Source organism: Nannospalax galili, unplaced genomic scaffold, assembly GCF_000622305.1.
Source record: "Nannospalax galili isolate Female #2095 unplaced genomic scaffold, S.galili_v1.0 scaffold151, whole genome shotgun sequence".
Taxonomy (NCBI): Eukaryota; Metazoa; Chordata; class Mammalia; order Rodentia; family Spalacidae; genus Nannospalax; species Nannospalax galili.
In genome coordinates this window covers 3,792,880-3,813,866 of record NW_008332087.1, presented here as the reverse complement: position 1 = coordinate 3,813,866, position 20,987 = coordinate 3,792,880, and the positions used below count along the sequence as shown (strand labels likewise).

The 20,987-nt window shown below is 40.0% G+C and overlaps 1 protein-coding gene across 4 annotated transcripts in view; it reads left to right on the top strand.

Annotated features, from left to right (window-relative positions):
- Positions 1-20,987, top strand: part of Snap25 (synaptosome associated protein 25) — an 80,868-nt gene that overhangs the window by 45,370 nt on the left and 14,511 nt on the right. For all 4 annotated transcript variants that reach the window (XM_008827189.2, XM_008827192.3, XM_008827190.2 and 1 more), the window contains 3 exons: positions 6,800-6,935; positions 8,803-8,844; positions 15,278-15,326. In XM_008827189.2, coding sequence (XP_008825411.1) covers positions 6,864-6,935; positions 8,803-8,844; positions 15,278-15,326 — 163 coding nt within the window. In that variant the 5' untranslated portion in view covers positions 6,800-6,863. The remainder of the gene's footprint in view (positions 1-6,799; positions 6,936-8,802; positions 8,845-15,277; positions 15,327-20,987) is intronic.

The following is a 20,987-nucleotide window of genomic DNA, read 5'->3' as shown; positions in this document are numbered from 1 at the left end:
AAAAAAAAAAGTGGTACATGCTCTTAGCTGCTGAAGTATCTCTCCAGCCCTACTTTTCAGACCTTTAACACTTGTTATTGTGTTTAGTAGCTCACCTGCTGCAGCAGGTCTGGGCCTCATTTCAACCTCCCACACAGTACTGTTGTGAGTCTGAGGACCACATTAGAAGCAGTAGAATTTGGGATTGTTATATAAACTTCTGTTTTTGGTTTGGTCTGTGATGCCGTCTTGCTATATAACCCTGGGTAGCCTCCACTCACTATCCACCTGCCTCGCTCTCCTGAGTACCAAGATTGTAAGCATGTGACCCATGCCTTGCAGCTTCTTAATTCTTATCACATAGAACATTCTTGAAAAAGAATGACTACATTGAGCAATATTTTGATATATTTGTATGACATAGCATGTTGAAATAACAGCTGATTTTGTTTATTGGGAAGTGCTGCTTTCCTCAGAGCTCCAAGTACAGGCTCCTGTGAGAGGATAAGGACACAGTTAAAAAAGAAGCAGGTAACTGTCTTATTTCTAGAGTCCGTCAGGAGCCAGGTGACCTACTGCAACTTGCCTCTTTCATCTTCATAAACATGTGGACATCGGTATTAAACATGCAAGGTTTATGTAAGATTAAAATAGAGAGTAAGCTGAAGAGAAAGCCTTGGTGGTCATCAACATGGTTGCGTTAGTATATAAGGACAGTTGACTTGCTTTGTAAGTTCCATTGTTCTTCTTTGTGCTTGGTAATGTACAAGCTTTTACTGAATTTAAAAGCACACCTCCCTTGGAAACAGGAGGAGCTTCATTGAAACGATTAACAGTGGAGAGACATCAAAATGCATGTTTTAGTTCTCTGTGATATTAGGTGCTGAGATATAAATTGATTGATTTGTTTTAGTAATTAAAAGAGGAGACATGAAAAGAAATCCAGCTCAGACTATATTCTCCTTACCTCTTCCCCAAGATGCTCCTGCCCTGTGGTGCAGTGTTCACAGCACAATAGCCATGTCTCTGTCCACCTTGCAAATGGAAACCACATACTGCTGGATCCAGATTCTCCATTTCCTCCTGAGCCCAGCATCCTATGTGAGCATAGACTGTGCAGTCAGAAATCAGTTTTAAGCTATGGCATTTAAATAAGCTCTTTAATAATAGAAAGGGCTTTCTCCAGTGTTCATCTGCCTCCTTTGTTAGTTTTCTATCACTATGGTAAAGTACCTGAAACAATCAACTTATAAAGAAGAAAGATTTCTTTTGATCCACAGTTTCAGAGATTTCAGTCTGTGGTTGACTGGTCCTGTTCCTTGGAGCTGGGGTGAGACAACACATCATGCTGAGAGGGTAACAGAGGAAGCCACTTAAAAGAGAGACAGGAAGAAGCCAGGGTCCCTGTGTCTCCTGCAAGTGCATACTCCCAGTGACCTAACTTCTTTCACTAACCTCACCCCCTCTTTAAATAGTCCACCACATCCCAATTGTGCCAAGCTACAGGCTAAACCTCTAACACAGGACTTTGGGGGATGTTCCAGATCCAAACTGAAGCACCCACCCTCCAGTCTAATGAGGTTCAGGTAGGTTTGTATGTTAGCAAATGAAGAGCTTTGCAAATTACCTGGACATAGAAGAATAACTGCGGGTGCCAGTCTTTGTCCCATGTACCAAACAGTAATTAGACCCTCAGATATGTGTGTCTCTGATGTAAACAGCCCAGTACTGCTGCTGAGGCTGGGAGCCTCTGTCTACAGCTTGTCATGGAAATTAGAATTTTTACAAGGGCTTCGAGGGCACCCCATCACCTCACAATTAACTGCATGGATTAGATCTGATTTGCAGCCCTAAAACCCTGTAGGTGGAGTCAATCAAAGGCAAACTCCTCATATTTTGTAGTTTCATCCCATGCATCATTTCTTATTTCAAAGTGTGTTCCAAGAAACACCACAGGGATCTTCATGAAATAGATTTCACAGACAAAAATAACAGAAAAAAATGCCCTACACAGTGTCTGTCTCTAGTACATGTACAATAGTCTGTAGATACTAGAGGCTGAAAGGGAAGATTTGCGGAGTTCTGGGGTGGTTTGCTTGCTTAGTTGCTTGTTTGTTTTAAGGCCAAATATTCACAAATGTGGTTTTTGTAGAACCAGTCAATGTGTTCATCTTTGTAGGCCATTGTAGCATGAAGCAGGCCACTGATCGTGGGTACACTAATAGATACATATGTTCCAATAAAACTTTATTTATAGACCCTGAAATTTGATTATATGTAATTTTCACACCACAAAGTTTCTTCATCTCTAAGTCTTTAACCATTTAAAAATGTAAAAAAATAAAAATTAAAAAAAAAAAAACCATCCTTAGCTCAAGCCCATTATAAAAACAAACAGCAAGCTGGTTTTGGTCTGTAGGTCCCAGTTGCCCTAGAATCCCTAGTTTCTTTTAGTGTCCTATCCCTGTAACTATGAAGCCACTTTCCCACCCCACCTAGTGACTCTGTGACTCGTGCTCCAAATTTGGTATGCAGGGCAGCAAGCAGCAACATCCACACCTGGGCCCTTGGAGAAGTGTGTATTCTGGGACTCCATCTCAAACCAAGCAAATCGGAATCTCTGGAACAAGACTAGAACATCTTTAAAAAGCTCTCAACTTGAAAAGTACTGATTTGGGAGCATTAAAGGAACATCCATCCATTCATTCCAAAGTCAATTAACATGCAGTGAACACCTACTAAGGACCAGACTCTGTACTGGTGATTTGAGATAATTAACAAGAGACCTTTGGGGAAGTACCTTACATCAGAGCCCCAGAGAATCCTTTTGAGAGGCTCTGCTTCCTGGTTTCCTCTCTTGCTCTTTGGGGGACACACCACCAGCTCAGCGATGTGCAGGAGTGACACTTTCCATGCCACCTGGATAATAAATGCCACCTCATTATTAAGATTCTTTAGCTACTGAAATGCCTGCTAGTCAACATCATTATGCCTGTCTCCTAGAACGCAATTATGCATGGGCTTGGGGTTTGTAGGGACAATTTATCAAAGAGTAACAACAAATACCCCAGCAGGTGACCTGCTCTCTGGCTTTTCTCATGGTTCTCACCAGGAGAGTGGTCATTGCTCTCTCTGCTTTGAAATGCTGCATGTCTGAGATCTGTCACTCACCAGTCTTCCACCCAAGTCACAGATAAGCCTACATTTGAGAGTAAGACAAAGGTATGGGAACCCTGGGGGGAACCATGAAAGTGAAGAAGACAAGGCTATCTGCCATATGGCTTCTCTGCCAGCCTGCCACCTGCCCATCAAGCAGCCCCTGGCAGGTTGCTGGCAGCCCGGAGCCAGGGGCTGCACAGCTGTTCTTCTGCTGAGAATAGCAACATTGAGAGGAAATTGCCAAGGAAACACAGGAGACAGGAGTGAGTGACTGAGTGTGTGTGTGTGTGTGTGTGTGTGTGTGTGTGTGTGTGTGTGTGTGTGTGTGTGTGTGTGCGTGTGTGAGAGAGAGAGAGAGAGAGAGAGAGAGAGAGAGAGAAACACATCCCTAACTAATCCCAGAAGAGTGGAAAATGGCAACTGTTCTAAGTCTGAAAATGCCCAGACCCTGCTTTCTGATAAACTGGCCTATTAAAAGCAAACGGCAGTAGCTTGCTTGCTGAAGGAGATGCCTCAAGAAATGAAGCAACAAATCATCAAGATGGAGCCCAGGGCCAGAGGTGCCCTTGTTTGTCCCTTGATGGCAATCCTCAGAGGGTGCTACTTGGAGACCAGTGGCTCTATGTTCCGCTCGTCTCCCTGGTTTTTGCTTCCAGTGGTGCTCAGCCACGGGAGCATGACTCACTCCAGCCATTACTAGAGGAAAGCTAATTAACAGAACCTGATTTTGTTGGGCTATTCTGGAGGAACAGACTCTGAATATTAAGCTCCACCATCCTCAACAAACAAAGTTGATTGGAAATGTCTGTAACTGACTCCCTCAGCAGCCCATACCGTTGATATTGTTTACCCTGTTGAGAAAATAAGGCTCAGAGAGGGTGATGGTCTTGCCCACAGTCACCAGCTTCTGAGTGCCAGAGTTAGCAGTCCAACTTAGTCCTTCAGATGTCAAGGTCCTGATCTATTCCACTGCCCTCTGATGGATCTACTCACTCTTCCCAATGCACCATTATTTTACTCGGGAGGGTAATTCTCCTATCATTCTGGAGAACAGTGGAAAATTGTTTCTGCTCATCTTAGGTCAGGACTGACTTGGTATAAATTCCTTTCTATTTCTATTTCGTAGATCTCTACATTCTAAAATGGAGACCTGAATTTAATGCACAAGACATTTCTAGCAGTCCATTGTATCCAAGATAGGCACTTGAAAAGTAGCATGCTCATGTTATCATACCCTTTGGTTTTTTTTTTTACTGACTGTCCATGAAACTAACCTAATGTAAATTTATTACTTTTTAAAAATGATGGTAGTAGAATTCAGCCCCCAAATTTTCTTTTTATTTTCCAATGATTTTGTACATGACACTTTTCCAGGCATCAGAAGGTAGAAATGAACTGTGAAGGCTGTCATGTTCAAAGTGGGTTCAGTTTAGCATTCTTCCTATTTAACAGCCCTAAATTGTAAGACTTACTTCACAGGCGTAGAGCAAGTAAGATGCTAATAACGTGCAGCAAAGCCAAACCCCAGAGGGTTTTGCTTTAGCAGCAGAGATGGTGATATGAGAGCAGCCCTGGGAGAAGGGAACGCGGGCCCCTTCCTCCTGATTCAGTTCAAGGACTGGCCCCTGGGGATTGTGGCGGATCCCTTGCCTCCCAATGAGTATGTTAATAGATATTTTGACAATGAGTTTTTCATTTTGGTTTTTGCAAAAAGTGATCCTCAAACAAATAATAAGAATAGTGTGGTATTGCTCCAAAGTGCTAAATCTAATGTCCTCTCCCAGAGTCAGTTTTCAATAAAGGGACAAACACACATGAGCCTATCAGTTAGGAAATTATGCTCCTATGCAACACTCCTCTCTATTTTGAGTTTTCTTGGTCCTTTATGACTTAGAGCAGCACTAGTTGCTGTAACAAAGCAAAATAGAACTTTCATGCATTTAGTCATGCAGCCCACTGGGTGTATGCTGTTAACTATGGAAGCATTCAGGTGTTTCTAGTCAATTGTCAAGTTTCCTCTCTTCAAGGATTCAAAAGACTGGATTTTATGTAGTCTCTTGGCTCAGCCACGTTCTGGGGCTCTGCTTCTGCTGGCAGACGGGGAACACCATAATAGCCTCTTAGTCTGACAAGGCACTTACCATTTCTACTCATGGACCATCTCTATCCATGCGGTGCAAACTCCTTGCATGGAAGATTAAAAATGTAATTCCTGGCTAAGCATTCATTCTCCAGAGACCACACTTTGCCCCGTAAGAGGGAGGACTAATTCCAGTGCATGGTTAACCATCTCGGACATGAGACATGAGCCCCAGCCTTCTTCAGGTGTGCTGTTCAAAGAAGCCGGCATCATACAAACACTTATTTCAAACTCTTCCTCAGGCTCCATCTGGGGACATGACTCCCTTAGGCAACCCTGCTGTGCCCCCTAGGCACCATGCATGTCCTCTGGCATCATTACTATTCCTAAGAATTCCTTGGCTTTTGTCTTTCCAACTAGGCTGTAGCAATGTGGAGGCAGTGAATTTGCCTGTCTTGTTCATCATATCCCCATTACTTGACACTGGTGCTCAGTAAGTATTTGAGAGCAGAAAAGGATGCGAGGAAGAGAGGCGGGAAGTGTGTTCAGGAGGAGTTTTGGTTTCACCACCTACATTTGTTCCTGCAGGATTTCAAGAGTAGCCAAAAAGTAAGCTGGTCAGAACACTGGATCCAATTCCCCTTTGGAATCACTCCCGCACAAACATTCTTGACAACCTGCAATAACAATTGCTAAATATTTCAAAATATAATATAGTGCTACACATGAACAACCAAAAATGTCTATTAATGTTGATACTATGTGGATGGATCTCAAAATAATTATACCAAGTGGGAAAGTGATGTGAAACATCTCACATCATTTCATTTATTCGTAATTCTAAGACATGCCAATTACAGTGACAAAAGGGAGATCAGCATTTTTCTGGATGTGTGGGTGAACGGGTGGTGATTGGCAGATGGGTAAGATTACAAGAATATAAGGAAACTTTGGAAGTAATGGATTTGTTCATTTTCTGTTTTGTAGTCTTAGGTTCCTGCGTGTATACATCTGCCAGAATTTCAAACTGTACAATTTAAATCTGTGGAGTTGATTGTATGTCAACTGTATCTCAATAAAGCTGCTAAAGATAATAGACAGACAGATAGATGATAGATATCTGATAGATGAGAGATAGATAAATAAATGTGACATTAAAAACATACCAACAATGAACTGTATCCTCTACCCCATCATTCATAAGCCTTGTTTGGTTTGTGTCTTTACAAATACATTAGATGAAGCCAGGTGCACTGATTTAAACTTGTCATTGCAGCACACTCAGGAGGCCAGGGTAAAAGAATAGTTAAGTCTGAGGCCAGCCTGGGCTACAAAGAGAGACTCTATCTTAAAAGAAGTATGTAAACACGTATCTGTCTCAGTGAGGAGGCTGATGAATACTAATTTCTAGTACCTTTTGGAGAAATGACATGATTCTTCTGATCCCCTCATCTGAGTATGGCTTCCAGTTCAGAAGATGGCTGAGACATTAGGACAGTGTAGGGATTTAGATCTTCCAGTCTATACATGCCTACACTTACTCATCTAAGCTGTCACATTTTCCAATCTGCTTCTTCCCAGGTTCTGGGGCCAAACCTATCACTGACTTACCAGCCTAGGCACCCAACCACCCCCCACCACTACCATGGCTGAAGATGCGGACATGCGCAATGAGCTGGAAGAGATGCAGCGGAGGGCTGACCAGCTGGCCGATGAGGTAAGGAATAGAGTCCAGGGGTGATCTGAATCAGAACTCAGGTTCTGGGGAAAGATATCTTCTAATGGCTCAATTTAAAAAAAAAAAAAAACAGTACAAAGACTTCCCGTTTCTGTCTAAGGTGTCTGCAGGCTAGAATAGGTTGATTATAAAGCCTGTATACAAACTAGTGTCTTGGCTCTAACTCTTGACTTCTAGATACTTAAGAGACCAAGATCCTCTAAGTAAAGCATTATCTTTGAATGTTTTGCAATTTACCATAGTTAATTCAATTCTGAAAGTTGATTAACACTTTGAGAGACTTTCTAAGCTGCTTGTTAAATATGGCTGTTATTAAAATTGAATGATATAATCTGAAAATTAGGTATATCATATAAAACTAAATGGTACTATATCCTCAAAACATTATTCTCTAATTAGTTTAGTACATTTATTGCTGTCTATGCTCTTAAGTTATTTATATTCACTGTAAAACGTAATACACTATATGTACAAAATGGAAATCCCAGCAGATCTCAGCCACAGGGTCAGCAACACAGCACTGAAGTTAGAAATCAGATACAGCACAAATACTTACAGGCCAGAATTGGAAAACACTACCAATCAGGGTTTTCTTTATTATTTTGTTGATTACCTAGACTTAAGACAGAAGAGAAAATATTAATAATGCAAATTAAAATTTAAAAATATGCATGCCTTCAGCCACTACATTAAGAATAACACAAAAACAATGAGGAAATTTTCCATTATTTGGAAACTATGATTCTTCTCAACAAAGGCATCGCTTTCCTTATAATGAGTCAGATTCCACTGTAAGCCTTCATTGTTTCATTTTCTTATTATTCATGAACATAAAGGAAGTTTTCCAGTGACCACATCAGAACTATACTAGTTTGGCATATGGTTAGCTACAGACGGACTACAGGAGCTTTCTGTGGGAATCAGTTTGGTCTATGAAATTTACAGCACAATGCTACATTGTGTAATTTGTCCACTTTGTGTATTCAACCTCTGTATCAGAAAAAAATTGAATACCATCACTGTATTCATATATTTTTCCAGAGAGTTGTTTGTTAAAAATGTGTCAGAATACCACTGCTCATAGCCATTGTATTCTAAAAAGCAGTCCACTGAAGTCTCTTCCAGCAGACATTAACATCCTCAGGTTCCTGCAGAATCATGTCCAAAGTGTTTGCTACTCAGACGCATGGTTTTGAGAAATCACACTGGCTGTTGGATTCTAACTATGTTAAATGAACTAAGAAAAAAAGTGGTGATGCCGCCCCTGAGGGGTGAGCACTGAGCTCAGTTTCATCATGTTTTTTCTTGTCTGTGGAAAAAAATAATCATAACTGCCTCCCACAGGCTAGTTATTTCAAACATGCTTGATTTTTTTCTACCCTAAGGTGGCAGCTTAATTTGTATTGATAACAACTTCCAATTGTGTTTCAAAGAGCTTTATAAGAAATTTGTCATATTCATCTCAACTCATAAAAAATTATCCTTGTGTTTAAAATGTGATATTCCTTGCCTGAGGAGGCCAAATTAGATCACAGAGTAATTCAGATACTTTTTTGTGCATTCGGAGCATGCAAAATTATCCTTTCCGGATTACTTTGCCTTTGATATCAAGATCAGCGTCACATGGTTCTGATTTTATGAAGATAAGATGTAATTGCTTTAGGGAATCTGATGATGTAGAAAGCCCAATAGAAAAGAAACTGAAACCAGCAAGAGACTTTGTGTTTTAGTTGCAGATTGGAAGTGATGTGTAATAGGAACTCTGTATTTCTCAAATGAAGAAAGTGTTTTGACGTTCCAAGATCTCTGTTCCTGTTTTTAACAATAATTATGTTTTTCATCTTAGTCTCTGGAAAGCACCCGTCGGATGTTGCAGCTGGTCGAAGAGGTAAGGAATAGCTTATACTAAAATAAAACAACTAGTTCCCATGCTGATATTACCATTCCTGACCCCTCCTGCCTTTCCCTTGGCCGTGACCCTCTTGCTTCCAGTATTAGCCTATCAGGAAGCCAGAAAATGCCGGAAGTACTGTATATAAGTTAGCAGCCCATCATGGAGTTGAATTCCCCTCCCTCCATTCCAGGCCATCTCTACAGTCTAGATAGAGAAGCCTTGTATTCCCAAGTCAGTGCTTTGAAAAAAATCACAAAAGGTGGCATCACATTAAGCAAATCAGAGCAATTTCAACATATAAAGGAATTACCTACATCATATTTTCATTTGTAATGATTTTGTTGCCAATAAATTGCAGCTAATCTTAAAACTCTGTTCTGACTTTAACCATACATATAACTTTGAAGATTTGTATCTGTGTAGGTATATCATTTTATGCAATTGTTATATTTAGAATCAGAAACTACATTTTATGAAAAATAGGGAAAATCTTTAACAAAGAGAAAAATCAAGCACAATGAAATAAATATAAAAGCTCTTTTATGTTCCCAACTCTAGACTGTACATCTATTTGTAAAGCACTTGTAATTCATGGCTAATGAATCCCAAACTATTTTTAAATGGGTAAAATAGGGAGACGGCAATAGTAGGATCAAAAGAGCTCTTACAATCAACCTAACTCATTCCAGTTTGGTAGAGCAGCAGTCAATCAAGAAGAACAAACGGATTAATTGAACTTTTCTATCAGGAGAGATGAAGCAGAAAAAGAATGGGCTGGACTATATTTATCTTAACCTAATAAAACAAGCCTAATGCTTTTTATTCGGCAAGATGCAGCTTTAGCAAGCTTTTCAATGTGACTGCTTATCAATGTATAGATTCCTATATGATTATCGTTCTAGGGATCTTGGGCTTTCTCTGGCAGAATGATTATCTGAGCCTACTCGCCCATCCCATGCTACTGTAAATTGCTTATGCAGTGACATGAAAGGGAGAAAAAAAGATAAATTTTACAAAGGCTTGAGGGAAAGGTAGCAGCCTCTTCCTCCTTGGGAGCAAACGCAGTGTCTTCATTAATCTCTGCAGCTCTAGCCTCTCACCTAGGAGCGAAATATGGCGAAATGTGAATGGACACAAAAAGAGTGGGGAGAAATGGTGGTCAGTTCCCTAAAAAAATGTTATTTCAAAAACGACAAACTGAGCTTGCAATGTAGCACAAATTGGCCCCCACAGGAAGGCAGCCCAGCAGGACCTTGGCAGCACAGGAGAGCAGCCTGTTGCTCTAAAGGAAGAGAAATGTCTCCTTTGCTCTGTTCTGGGGACACTTATGCAGAAATACTTGAACAACAAAACAGAGGCATAGAGCCTCTGTCTGGAAGTGTGAGACTAAGCACAGTCATAGTCTTTCCCAATTTGTTGGTAGCAAAACAACGGAAGGAACAAGACCTTGAACAGTCCTGCATGACTCCTGAGATTAGCACTGAATTATTTTATTGTATGCTACAGTATTACTATCATAATATTCTTTATGATCTCCAACCCTAGCCTCCAAACTCACTTCTCACTTGTGTACATGCTTGTAAATATGGTTGACATTTCCGAAACTGTCTCCAATTTATCCAGCTGTGCAGTGTAAATGCTGTGAAGCACTGTCCAGACTGTGGAGAGGGGTGAACCAATGCATGACAGTGTACTTCTTTAAACTGGCCCTTTGTCCTTCAGTCTTGGGAACTTGAACGCTTTTCTCTTGTGTGTCTTCTTAAAGTGCAAGTAGTTTAAGCCAGTCTTGAAAAATCATTCTAATTTATTCTAAAGGGGGGGGGGAAGCTCTATTGATTGAAACACAATTCTCAAATTATATGTTTTTGTTTCTCCTAAATTGTTTCTCGATCAAGCATGAAGTTGCATCTTAGAAAAAGGTGTGAAAAGCCTACCTCTGAGAAATAAGAGGAGGCTATTAGATATTCTGCCCTTAGGAAATTGTGAGCAAGGCATTATCAGAGTAGACTGACTTACTCTTGCTTCCTCCTGGGTTATTTTATATTTATGGTCAAACATCCCTTATGTCGAGGGCATTGGCTATTCAGATGATGTTCTGCTTTTCACTAAAAAAGGAAATTCTCTTTAAAGAGAATCAGTATTAAATATTCATCAAGGGCAGAAATCATTTGGCAAATACAAGGTTTGAAATACCAGGATCTTGCCCACAATCCCAAAGTTCATCAGCACTACATAATTTGAATTGAACTGAATCCTTATTAAATTTAGTTTCAAAGGCAGGAAAGGTTACTGAAATTGGGAAGTCTCCCTAAGGCAAACAGTCCACTTCCTATGGAAATGCAGCTTCACACTGTCCCTGATAGGCTCCAGGGTGAACAGCATGGCAGGGCTGCCCACCTAATTTTTAATAGAAGTCACCATCAGCATTTCAAGAGCAATCTAAAGCAGCTCAGAGGCCATGGGGGGAAATTTCAGAAAAGTTGAGCATCATAGACAGGTGGAAAGACTAGAAACTAGGTTGAACTTTATTGAAGGGAAAACCAACATGTAAACAGCTATCCAAATTCAAGGTCATAGATGCCTTGGTAACATAAGGAGAGAAGACTTGATTCTGAAAGGAGAATCAATAACGTATTCTCAAGGAGAGAGTATCTGAGAACAAGAAAACTTAACTGTGCCGATGCTGAATGCAGCAGAGCTGAAGTCTGTTTTAAGGAGGCAGATTTGAAAGCACCACACAACTTTCATGAACTGGTTCCTAAAACGCTAACATTTCATGAATATCGTAGCATTTCTCTTTACGTCAACTTGTCTTTCAAAATCCTTTGGCAATAGGAGGGAAAGAAGCATTCAAAAGCCACATTTATATTATGTAAGACTTTCTGTTCAAAATTTTATAAAATCAAGTTGGCAGTTCTTTTTACCTAAGCAACTCCGAGGTCCTTCAAGAACTCAAGAGAATGCCTGGGTGTCCAACCAAATTTTAGTTCCAATGTATTGTTTAGGGAAAGCATCTCAAAATGACAACAAGAACAAACTATTCTATAACCACTGTTTAGTTCATTGGCAAAATATATTACTACAATTTTAAAATAAAAATAAACAATGAAATTTTACAAAAAGAAATGATAAAAATCTCTCCAACTCCCTGGGTTTGAGATAGGCTGTTTTCCTAGTAACCTCAAGACAAACCAAGAATTGACCTGACGTAAAAGTAGGACCACCTCTTCTCATTATCCCTTCCAGCAGCTATTCCACAATATGCATCAAGAGATCAGCGACAGCAGTGCTCTGCTTCCCTTGCACTGTTTTCTACATCCCTGTCCTCTCTCTGAGCATCTAGATCTCACAGGAACAACCCAGTTATTTTGAAAGAAGTCATCAGGAAAAGTAATGAAACCAAATTTAAGCTCAAACATTTATTGAGAACCTACTATGTGCTAGGTACTGAGCTTGGAGACAGCATCACCATTATAATCAAATGTATATTACTTAATTTAATCCCAATAGCCACATTTTACCATTGTTCTTTTGTACTTTTCCTGGAACTCACTATGTAGACCAGGCTGGCCTTGATCTCACAGAGATCTTCTTGTCTCTGCCTCCCGAGAGTGTTGGGATTAAAGGCATGCGCCACCACACTGCCCAGTTTTTAGCTGCTATTTTGAGCCCTACTTTAAACACAGAGAAATCTGAAGCAAGCAATGGTTAAGTAACTTGCTTAAGACACATAGTAAGAATGAGCAGGAACGGTATTCATCCAGGTCTACATATTTCAGAGCGTGAATCTTCCATGCAGCACTTCAGTTCCTGTCTTCCCTAATCCTACATTGCCCCCCACCTTTGAGAATTCCACATCAGGCTAAAAGATCTGAGAGAGCAAAGCAGCTCATTTTAAACATGCTGAGATTCCACTCACATTAAATCCTGCATCTGAATATTCCTTCCGGAGCCCCACTCAGCCTCCCATTGAACTGAACCAGCTTTCAGAGAGCTGTTCCTTAGAACTGCTGTGGGGAGTGAGAGAGCCTCTGCTGCCCCATTTGACCACTGGGTGAGCTGAGACACAGAGTTGTTGACTTTAGAGCAACAAGACTATAGAGAGATCTAGAATGTATCATTACTCATTCCCAGATCACAGCTTTACTCACTGACCAAATTGTCTCTCACACTGAGACTGAAGGACAATCCACAGATTTTTCTAACCTTTATCCTCAATGTCCAGAACAGAGTAGAAATCCAGCAGATAATGTTTAATGAGTTAATGAAAGAGTAAATAAATAAATAAAATAGTAATGACTAAAAGGAAGAATTATCAAGGTGAGTGAATCAGTCTACCAACTGTATCCTTTTATTTGGTGTCTCTAGCTCTCCAATATAGGAAACCATGCTGCAACATCAAGTAATTCTTCCACAGTCTCACAGCTTGCTGTGTCTGAGCTGAGCATAACCCAGCTTTTCTGACCCCCAGGACAACACTATTTATGTTCTCCCTAATCAGGACAATGTCAAACACTATTGTTCCTTCAAATCACTTCAGTGAGTCAATCTTCTGAGGTTACCAGAATCTGCACTGTCACATCCATATGCCTGGCATACCACCTGCTTTTCATTATTTTGTTCTGTAAGCAATAACTAGCAAATGCAGATAAGGGAAAAGGATTAAAATGCAGCCTAGTATAGACAAAATTCCATACATAATACATTTTAAAGAAGACTAAGCTACCTTTTGTGGTCCAGACTCCCAGTCAGTGTGTGTCTTCACACAAGTAGCACGAAGTAGAACGTGTGAGAAATATGGGATCCCAGGGCCTTTTCCAGTCCCACAGAATCAGAATTTGAATTAGAAGACATTCATATGTAGGGTATTCATATGCATATCAAGTTTAAAAAGTAGTGGTGTGGAAATTTCTGGTGGCAGGAGGACATGATATTTTTAGTTTGCCTAGATGTTTTATCTATTTTGTGAATGTATTTAATAAACATTTTGTTATGCTGATTATAGGCAAGGTTTCATCCATATATTAATTTATTGATCTCACACAGGACCTCAGTGGGGTATAAGCTGTTGTGATTGCTGCATTACAAATGAGTGAACTGAAGCAGAGAGTAGTTAGGACACTTGCCTAAAGTCTGCAGCGAGGAAATGAAATCACCAGGATTCTAGCCCAGAATTTGACCCAGGAATCTGGCACCAGAATGGTTTTATCCATGGCTACCCCTAAGGTCCTCCAAGCCACCACCATCCATACTTTACTGTGATCAGTAAAGCTTGTTTCAAAAACAACATGGGCTTTGTGTCCCGCAGAGTTCGCTGTACACATTCTCTAAAATGTGACTTTATAACACTTCACAAAATCACTCACCATGTTTTATTTTGTTTTTTAGAAATATTATTGGAATTTAGTTGTTAGCCTCCAATAGCACCTCTATACTTCTTACTTAGTTCTAAGCAATAAACAAATAAGTCTACGAGAAATGTCTTATTTCAGAATTTATTCTGTGTTTCCACAAAGTTTCCTTGAAAAACAATTAATCCAACCTATACACAGTGGCATTGCATAGAAAGCCTTTACTTCGTAGGTCAGAAGTCCTACACATGGAAACTCCCAAGTACAAATAAGACAGTATCTTTGTCACTTCGCCCTTGCCCACCTACTTCCCTTCACCTCCTCCCGATAATCTAGGTGGTCTTGGTTTATTGATAAAACAGAGTGAGATTAAGAGTGCTTTCAAAGGTTTCTGTGCAAAAGAACTGCAGCATCTTTTAGAGGAGTTATTTTCTCATGCTACATCATTTTGCAGAACTGTAGATTTGAGAACATCATTATTTCTGATCTCACTCCCTTTTCAAACTTCTCCACAGAGAAGACAGGGGAATAAGTTTCCCTTTGAGCTGTACTTCTCAATTTTTGTAAACCTGAACAACAAAACTCCAAAATTTTTATGTAGTTTCCCCAGGCCACTGAGGGAGACTTTCTGATAGACCTTCCTAGGGAAGAAAATTCAACAGAGAGGATTTTGAAAAATTTACTTTCTGTGGTTGATGTTATAAAACCTATGGGTATTTTTATTTTCCAGGCATAAAATTACTATATATTAAGTATGTGCATTCCAATACATACTTAGTGTACTGAAGGCCCAAGTCCCACTCTAGGGAGGTCGTGCTCCATGCCTCCTCATGGCCCTGAGAGTCACTGACAGAACAAGTCTACAGGTTACTCCTCCCTCCCGGTCCTCCTGGTCCTCCCAGTCCTCCCAGCATTCCCAGCTCTCCCAGCCCCTTAACACTCTTGCCATGCTTCTTCCCTTTTTTCTTTTGGCCCTTCATTTTCCGTTTCTAGGGATAATGGTCCCCTTACTGATTTCTCTTTCTCTTTTCTCTCTCTAACTCCTTTTCAACTTTGCTACCATTGTTGGAATGTAGAGTAAAGATGCTGGTATCAGGACTTTGGTTATGTTGGATGAACAAGGAGGTAAGTTCAGATTTCTTCAGTAAGAAAAATTCTTCATCTGAATAAAGCAGTTTCTAATTCTTTGTGCATCTTCAGGTGACCATGTTGTATGTGTTATACATGTATAAGCATTCTAGAATGTTCATCTTGCTATCTTCTTTCTCTGTTTAAAAGATTGATACCCATGTAGAAATAGAGGCCTTCTACATGACCGAGTGAGTGATGCTACTATCTTTGGTGTATCTATTGAGATGATAGGATTTTAAAAGCAGAAGCAATGTGTGTGTTTTTAAGGATAATATCCTTGCCTCCAAACTTTCCCAACAATCTTGGTCTCCTTCCAATAATACCTAGATAGAATAGGGGTATAGCATATGAAGTGTACCTTTCTGTTGACCATCCAAATTCAGTACCTGGCAATCTTGTTTTTCAAATCACTATAGAGAGTTCTTAAGGAACTGAAAACTTTTCAATGTGATATCCAGAAAATAGAAATTTTAACCAATTGAAAATGATTTAAAAATCATTATGGAAAAATTAGGAGCAATAAAACACAGAGTCAGAAGGTAGTATGTCACCTCCACACTCTAAGGTAGAAACTATAAGGGCAACGCCATAATTTTCTTTATGTCCATATCTATAGAGAGTTCTTAAGGAACTGAAAACTTTTCAATGTGATATCCAGAAAATAGAAATTTTAACCAATTGAAAATGATTTAAAAATCATTATGGAAAAATTAGGAGCAATAAAACACAGAGTCAGAAGGTAGTATGTCACCTCCACACTCTAAGGTAGAAACTATAAGGGCAACGCCATAATTTTCTTTATGTCCATATATCCAGCAACTTGGAGATAGATACTATACATAATTCTAGTCACAAGTTACCTGTTTCATATATAGTCTTTTTGAGACAGTCTCCCTGTAACCCCAGTTGATCTGGAACTCACTATGTAGACCAGGCTGACCTTGAGATCACAGAAATCCGCCTACCTCTGCCTGTGTTGGATATGGGATTAAAGGTGTGCGCCACCATACCCGGATCCATTATGAATTCTTATAATAACTATTTTTTAGATGTTTTCATAGTTTGTAAAAACATTAGAAAGAAATTCAGGATTATAATTTTTTGAGTGGCAAGTAAAACATATTCCATCAAGGACATGATAAATTTCAAGCACAAAGTTCAAACTGAGAAGAAAATTGCCATGCTGATAACAACAATAAAATACTTTTCCCCAGTCTTTGAAAGTTGGGATACAGCAAGTCATTGCTTTAAAAAAAAATGATTAAATAGGGATGGAGAGATGGCTCAGCAGTAAAGGACACTGGCCACTCTTGCAGAGAACCCAGGCTCCATTCCTGGCACCCGCATGACGGCTAACAACTGTCCATAACTCCCATTTACACGCATGCAAGCAATACACTCATCCACATAAAATAAAATATTTTTTTAAATGATTAAGCAACAGGTGACCATATAGAAGCCTGACACCTCATTTCCAAAGCAAAATTTAATCAAAGATACTCAAGTAATTAGCAGTTCCACCTTATTAAGTCTTTCAGTTAATAATTGGCAATGTGAAGAAGGTAGAGAAAAGAAACTTGCAATAGAAAAAAGCTTTGGGAAAAGTTCAGGATAATGCCTTTCTTTAACTGTAAATCACTGACTTAAAGAGTGGGAAATGACAGATACAGACCTGGAATCAAAGAGAGAGAGAGAGAGAGAGAGAGAGAGAGAGAGAGAGGATATAGCTCAGTAGTAGAGTACTTGCTTAGCATGCACAAGGCCCTGGATTCAGTCCCCACAAATTCTTAAACACAAATGATTCCCAGGAGCATCTAGATCTCATTCTTTGAGAAACAAAGCACAGATTTCTTCAGAGCTGAACGATTTGGGTTGCAGCCACCCCAGAGCAAATGAATGTCTTCAGTGAGTGTATTTCCTAAGATAGAATAAGTTTTACCAGATGTATGGTGAATGGTTGATACTGATGAGAAACTTGCTATTATAAACCTCCAAAAATGGGTAACCTGGTGCCTGTCTGAAGGGCAAATATCCCAATTTTTACTGTGTTAGGAACTTAGGGCTTTTTAAGGGAAAGATGGGTGTGTCAATAACTATCTCCCTGCAGTGTCTAAACAAATGCGTGTCTAAACAAATGCGTGTCTAAACAAATGCATTTTAATTCTGTTTATTCAATGTTTACTTCTTTAGATCCATAATTGCTTTGCAGTTTCTCTTCAGTTATGCTGTACTAATTTTTTCTATGCCTGACACCCAAAGTATTGACTATTTCTACCTCACAGCTGCTCAAGGAACTGAAAGAAACAGCCATCCTTCTAGAGAACCTTTGCACCCACTGTGAAGTCAGGCCAGACCTTTGAAAGTTCTCCAGATGAACAGTTGCACTGGAAAGTTCCTTATAGGATTCTTGCTTTATACTCAGGTATCTGGAGATACCAAAGAGCACTGAATATGACAGCCCTGGAGACATATAGAGCCCCAGGACTTTTAATTCCCTAAAAGCCTTGTTTCCCAGGAAAATCCCCTAAATGACTGTCGTCCTTAAACGGGATGATCCACCCTTCCACTTGCTTCTTTTGTTGGTTTATATGTTTGCTTCTGTGACTGAGCTGGGGCTCTTTGAGAACTTCCCTGGGATGAACTAAACAGTGAAATCTCTGACCACCACTGCCTGGCAGAAGAAAGACAAAAATCAAGCCTGATCCAGCCAGCCAACTATCTTTAAAGTTAATGTTACTATAAGCAACATTTAAGAAAATAACCCTCAAGCTGGGCGTGGTGGCACATGCCTTTAATCCCAGCACTCAGGAGGCAGAGGCAGGTGGATCTCTGTAAGTTCAAGGCTGGCCTGGTCTACATAGTGAGTTCCAGGACAGCCGAGGCTACAGGGAAACCCTGTTCCAAAAAAGAAAAAAAAAAAAAAAAAAAAGAAAGAAAGAAAAAGAAAATGACTCTCTTGTTAACACCCACTCATCAAACATCAGCTATGAGTGGCTCAGGCTGTACTGTACAATGTGGTAGCCACTGTTCAGGTGTAGCCATTTAACTGTGTTTAAATTTATTTCTGTGTGTTCACCAGTGCTAAAGAAAGAAGAAATCACGTAGACAGCCTCTTTTATCTGAATATTATATGAAAGCTTGCATACTAGGTAAAACACTAAATGTGTTTTATTTTTTAACTGGGTTGAAGATTCTAGGGGTCTTGGGTTCCTTTACTCAGAAGAGATTAGTAGAAAAGATGTCTAAACAGATACCTGAGCAGTCTACCTACCATTGGTGGGTCTATCAAAGATTACTCATCACTTAAATAGCATGGCAAAAAAAAATCAGTTCAATCTCTGTTAACAACATACAGTGTTATCTCCTGGAAGACTCTCCTGATCCAAAATGTTCTCTCCCCAGCCTCTCAGAACACGCACACAAGCTTCAAGAGGGAAGATGCATTCAACTCTGGGCAGAAGCTTCTATGAGCCACACAGATACAATTCTACCCAGGAAGGAAATGAAGGCATTACATGCCCTCAAGCATTTCCCAAGAAGTGCTTCACAGAGCTCATTCCAGTTCTCTGGAGTCCCAGTGTATCAAAGAGACCCACAAATGGGACCCAGCACACTAAAAATTAGTGTCATTGCTAGACGACCTGGTCGAAATGGTTCTATGCTATTTTTTAGTTTAAGGAGTTTTGTATGTAGAGAGCACTTGACTAACATTGTAGATATAAAATAGTTTTCTGAATTAACTATATTCTGAATCAAATTGAGTATCAGACTTTCTCTTTTAGTCAAACCTTTGCCAACAAAGCTACCAGACAGAACTCAGCTTTCAGTTGCGTGAGTTTGGACATACTCATTTTTGCCTTAGTCTCCATCGTCTCATTCAGAAGTCTGACACAGTGGTCAATTCACATAAACGTTACGTCCTGTTCTCTGGAGACACAGGGGATGAAGCTTCTGAAATCTCATCAGCGACTCAACATTTTAGGTGAAAAAAATTAATTGCTCTCTTCCTTAAGAGAAATTCATCAAGAACACACATTCTGCCTCAGAGTTTGCACTGTAGCCTCCGTTTGTGCGCTGCAGTGAACCTGCCCTCTGCGCCCGGGCACATTCTTGTCCTTCAGTCCATCTTAACCCAGCAAGCTTACAAACTATTAGCAATTATTTCATTTGAATTAGCATCCCTGTTTCTATATGTATGCATGACAGTTCTTCATTTGATGACATGAAGACTTGAACCATATCAACCTAGGCCTGAAGGAGGCCACGAAGAAATTTAAAGACTTCGGGAAAATCTGTGTCCTTCCCCACACGTACCAATTCCCTCACTTAGGTGTTGGATTTGACTCACAAGCTAATTTACTGTGTTCTTAAAAAGAAAATGGAACTAAGTCTTTAGAAAGGGGAAAAAAAATTAGTCCAGCAGGGTTGTGCTTGTAATTCAGCACTCCTGATGCTGAGACAGAAAGTGTAGAAGTTTGAGGCTAGCCTGGGCTACATAGGAAGACCCTGTCCCCAGAAAAATAGGAAGGAAGGAAGGAAGGAAGGAGGGAGGGAGGGAAGGAGGGAGGGAGGGAGGGAGGGAGGAAAGGAAGGAAGGAAGGAAAGAAAGAAAGAAAAAAGGAAGGGAAATCCCCTAAAATATAAAAATCTCCTAGAATATAAAGATTTTCTTTTAAGCATCCCTGTACCTGTATTCATTTAGCAGGAAATCTCTAGAACTATACTAGTACTTCCTGCAAGCTGGGTAAACACTGAAGTTTCTTTATTCAGCATTTGCAAAGCATAACAGAAATACCATACCTAATTATTTGAAATTCGTTCTTAGCCTTGCTGAAGAGAACACTAATCATCTCTCAGATTTGTGATCTCCCTGATTTGGGTCACTGCTAAACTTACTTTAGGTTTTATATGACAATTTCACATTTATGTGAAATGGTTTTCAGGTGGCTGTTTATGCTCTTAGGCTGGAAACGTGCCTGTCGATCATATCCTGCGAGCAAGCCTTACTTCTAGAGGCACAAGCATGCTCACATGAAGATAGAGATGAAAAGAGGACTAGGGTTGTAGTTGAGTCTTCTAATTAGACAGCCAGGACATCTTATTACTGTTCTCCTTTAATGGTCTTAAAAAGCTATTTGAAAAACCTCCTTCATTAAACTTATAGTTAGCCCAATTTGGTGACACATTTGGAAAAATTAATCGAGTTGGTCCATGCAACCCCGGCAATCTAGAACTGTGATTCATTTTTATGACTATAGATCTGTGCATTAGATGCACTGAAGTCAGCTTTGCTAGCAGTGATGGCACAGTTCCAGTCCATCCCCCTCCTCCAAAGAGACATGCATTCTCTCTGTTCTGTTCCCTGGGGCTGGTAGTTAGCACGCCACGCCACCGTACACACTGGGGAATCCAGGCAAAAGAATGGAATGCCTTCCACAGCTTTTGTAGCAAGTCATTCATAGGGTAAGAAATGAACTGAAATGTCCTGGTACTTACAGTATTGTTGTGTTGATGTTACTTTCTTTTCCAGCTTCTATGAATTAAATACAGAAAACCAAGAACAGACCATGGGCCACCTTCGGCTAACACCCACTGTAGGGAAGTGCAGAGACCCATAACCGTGCATATTATTGCTTGCCGTGTGTGTGTGTGTGT